General features: G+C 53.9%; 1 protein-coding gene across 1 annotated transcript; it reads right to left on the bottom strand.

Annotated features, from left to right (window-relative positions):
* Positions 1-514: 514 nt before the first annotated feature.
* THOC3 (THO complex 3) lies at positions 515-2,933 on the bottom strand. Its single transcript, XM_010002110.1, has 5 exons — positions 2,756-2,933; positions 1,717-1,921; positions 1,220-1,381; positions 1,036-1,136; positions 515-698 (listed from the first exon to the last, which is right to left on the bottom strand). The coding sequence occupies exons 1-5, from the start codon at positions 2,931-2,933 to the stop codon at positions 535-537; spliced, it is 810 nt and encodes a 269-aa protein (XP_010000412.1). The 3' UTR covers positions 515-534.
* Between the last annotated feature and the right edge of the window lie 98 nt (positions 2,934-3,031).

Below are 3,031 nucleotides of genomic sequence, written 5' to 3'. Positions count from 1 at the left end.
AAAAACCAAAAAAAAAAAAAAAAAAAAAAAAAAAGCCCCAGATGGGGAAACGTCCCCCAGCTTTCATCCCCCCACCTTCCCCTTGCTGCCCCAGTGTGGGGAAGGGACACAGGATGTCCAGGAGAGGAAGGGGCAGGCTGTGCCCCCAGGGCTGCCCTCACCATCAGGCTGTCAGGCACAAGGGGACAGTCACGTAGCTCATCACTGCTGGGGAGCCTGAAGTCCTCTCTCGGGTGGCTCCTCAACAGTCACCTCCAGTGACTGACTTTCTTTGGCCACTTGCCTTTGGAACAAGCCCCCCATGCCCCAGAGAGGAGGCAGCAGCCCTCAGACCATAAGGGGGGCTCTGCTAGCATCCCCCCTATGCTCCCCAGCACACAAGCTGCTCTGTTATAAAAGCTCCTGAGAGTCACACACAGAGCTGAGCCAAATGCTGCAGCACTGCCACGCAGACAGTGCTTGTCCTACACTAACTAAGCACTCTCCTCCCATCCCCGAGAGCAGGGGGGTGTTGCCTCCCCTGGTGTGGTTCCATTAGGAGTCATTGGGGAGCCCAAAGAGCTTGACGGTGCCAGCCTCACGGCTGCTGTCGTATTTGCCATCCTTGTCGTCGCAGGCGAAGGCCAGGAGCGGCCGCTTCGGGTGCCAGGCCACTGTGAAGGTGGGGGACTCGCACTGCACCTCCCAGAGCTTCTCTCCTGCATGGAAAAGGGGCCACGTCAGCCTGGAGAGAGCACGGCCCCCCCGCTGCACGCTGCCCCATAGTGCACACAGGAGCCAAGCAGCTGCTGCTTCTCTCCCGAGAAGGGCAGGGGAGGAACAAACGCTGCTTCAGCGCCTTTTAATCGCCTGGTGACAAGGCAGAGACATGACACGCATGTCTGCCACAGACTAACAAGGCAGAGGCTCCCCCTCACGGCTGCACACCAAACTCCTCCTTAGCAGAGCAATACTCCCAGTGCTTTCTCAGTTCCACCAACACTTACTTCTCCAACCAATTCCCTCCTTGCTGTTCCCCAAAAGCAAAACCGTTACCTGTCTCCACCTCTGCGATGTCAATGAAGTGATCTTCTGATGCTGATGCCAGCATCTTCCCATCGTGGCTAAAGCTCAGCGTTCGCACAGGCCAGTCAAGCCTGCAGCAAGAGAGCAAAGGGGACAGTGAGCATTCCCCACATGGTCACCAGAGAGGGGATGCAGCAGACTCTGCACTACCTACCTCGAGAAGCACCTGACACACACCAGTTCATCCACATCCCAGAGGCTGACCAATGCATCAGCACTGCCTGTAGCAAAGTACTTCCCCATGGGATCAAACTTGATGCAGATGCAGTTTGAAGGGTGAGCGTTGATGGACTGAATGGGTTTCAGCTCCGGGTAACTGGGGAGATGAAGGGAGAGGGCAGAAAGCATGAGAGGACCATAGGGCTTGTTTAAAAACAGGGCAAGTGGGACTGGGACTGTGAATAAACCAATGTGGTACAGAGCCACACTCTTGGAAACCCTGAGTGCTGAGTGAATGAGTCAAAGCATCAGGGTCACTCTTGGGATGCCCAGCCCAGAACTGGGGCAACCTCAGCTCCAAGCAACTTTCTTCCCACCAGAGGGCTGGAAATCACTGGTGTCTGGGACATGGGTTCCCCAAAAGCAGCAAAGAGGTTTGCAGACTGGTATCTGCCATGGCCAGCCTATGCACCTACCACCATGGATGCCTACCTGAGGATGTTGATACAGCCATTCCCATTAGTGAGGAAGAACATGTTGTTATCGTTGTTCCAGGAGATCTCATTCACCTCAAACTTGAACTGTTCCTCAGCTTTGGAGCGATGTGTCTTGGCATCAATGAAAGTGACCACATCATCCTTGTTCCCCACTGCAATGGTCTGTCCATCAGGGCTCCAACAGATGTTGATGTTCTCCCCTGGAGGGACAGAAGGATAGCAGGTCCCACTTCCACCCGACAATCCACAATAGCCACAAGCTAAGCAAACAGGTGGCTTTTATTCCTGATGCAAGGCCACAATCTGCTCCACTAATTCCAAACCATTTCCAAATGGGAAAGACTGCCAGGCATGTAGTGTAACACACAAACCTTACAGGGTAGCTGTTCAGCAAGTATGTACAGTTATTGAAAACTAAACAGAACCACAGCTTCAAGAAAACATGACTACATCACTGCCCTTGCCATTTCAGAGAGGACCACAGCAACCACCAAACAAGGTCAGCTCAAAGATCATTCTAACCCAGAAAAAACACAAGCCAACAATAAATACATATGAACAACAGTAAGAATGAGGCAGGTTTCTGTTTGCCGTGTTGCAACACCGTTTCCAGTCCCAAAACCTCAAAATTGGAGATTTCCAAAAGCAGAGATGGTATCTGGATTAACCAGCCCATGAATTCAAATAATCACTTTCTGAATCCACGCTTTTACTCCTACCATGGCTCTCCACAACTTTCCCTAGTCTCCAGCCTTGCAGCCCACACACTCCAGACACAAGTAGAAAGGACATTTTAGCAGCCAGCATCATATTCCAGTAATTTCTCCAGTCCTGACACCAGAGTAAATCAGCCCTCACGTTCACTGCTGCTCCTTGCAGATGCACACAACACAAGGATAAAAGCAGCCAGCAAAGATGCCCTGATCGCCAACTCCTACAAGAAGGATCCAAAGCACTGTGCCACAGCAGATGGGTCCCACACGGCTGAGGTCCTGCTGGGACCCAGGAGCCCGCCCTGCAAGGCAGGGACTCACCTTTGGTATTGACGGTGGCGATGCACTTGGTGGTGCGGACGTCCCAGATGCGGATGGTTTTGTCCCCGGACGCCGTGACGAAGAGGTCAGGGTTGCTGGGGTGCCAGCAGAGCTGATCCACGCTGTCCCCGTGGCCGCGGTAGTTGTTCTCCTTCACCTGAAGGCAAGGGACAGCCATTCACGGGTGGGACGAGCCCGGCTCTGCCCCAGCTCCCAGGGCGCTGCTCTGGTGCCGTTACCGGACGGGACGGGAGCCCGGGAGCCCAGCCCAGCACC

Source organism: Chaetura pelagica, unplaced genomic scaffold (genome assembly GCF_000747805.2).
Source record: "Chaetura pelagica isolate M959 unplaced genomic scaffold, ChaPel_1.0 scaffold356, whole genome shotgun sequence".
Lineage (NCBI taxonomy): Eukaryota > Metazoa > Chordata > Aves > Apodiformes > Apodidae > Chaetura > Chaetura pelagica.
This window is presented reverse-complemented; position numbering and strand designations above follow the sequence as displayed.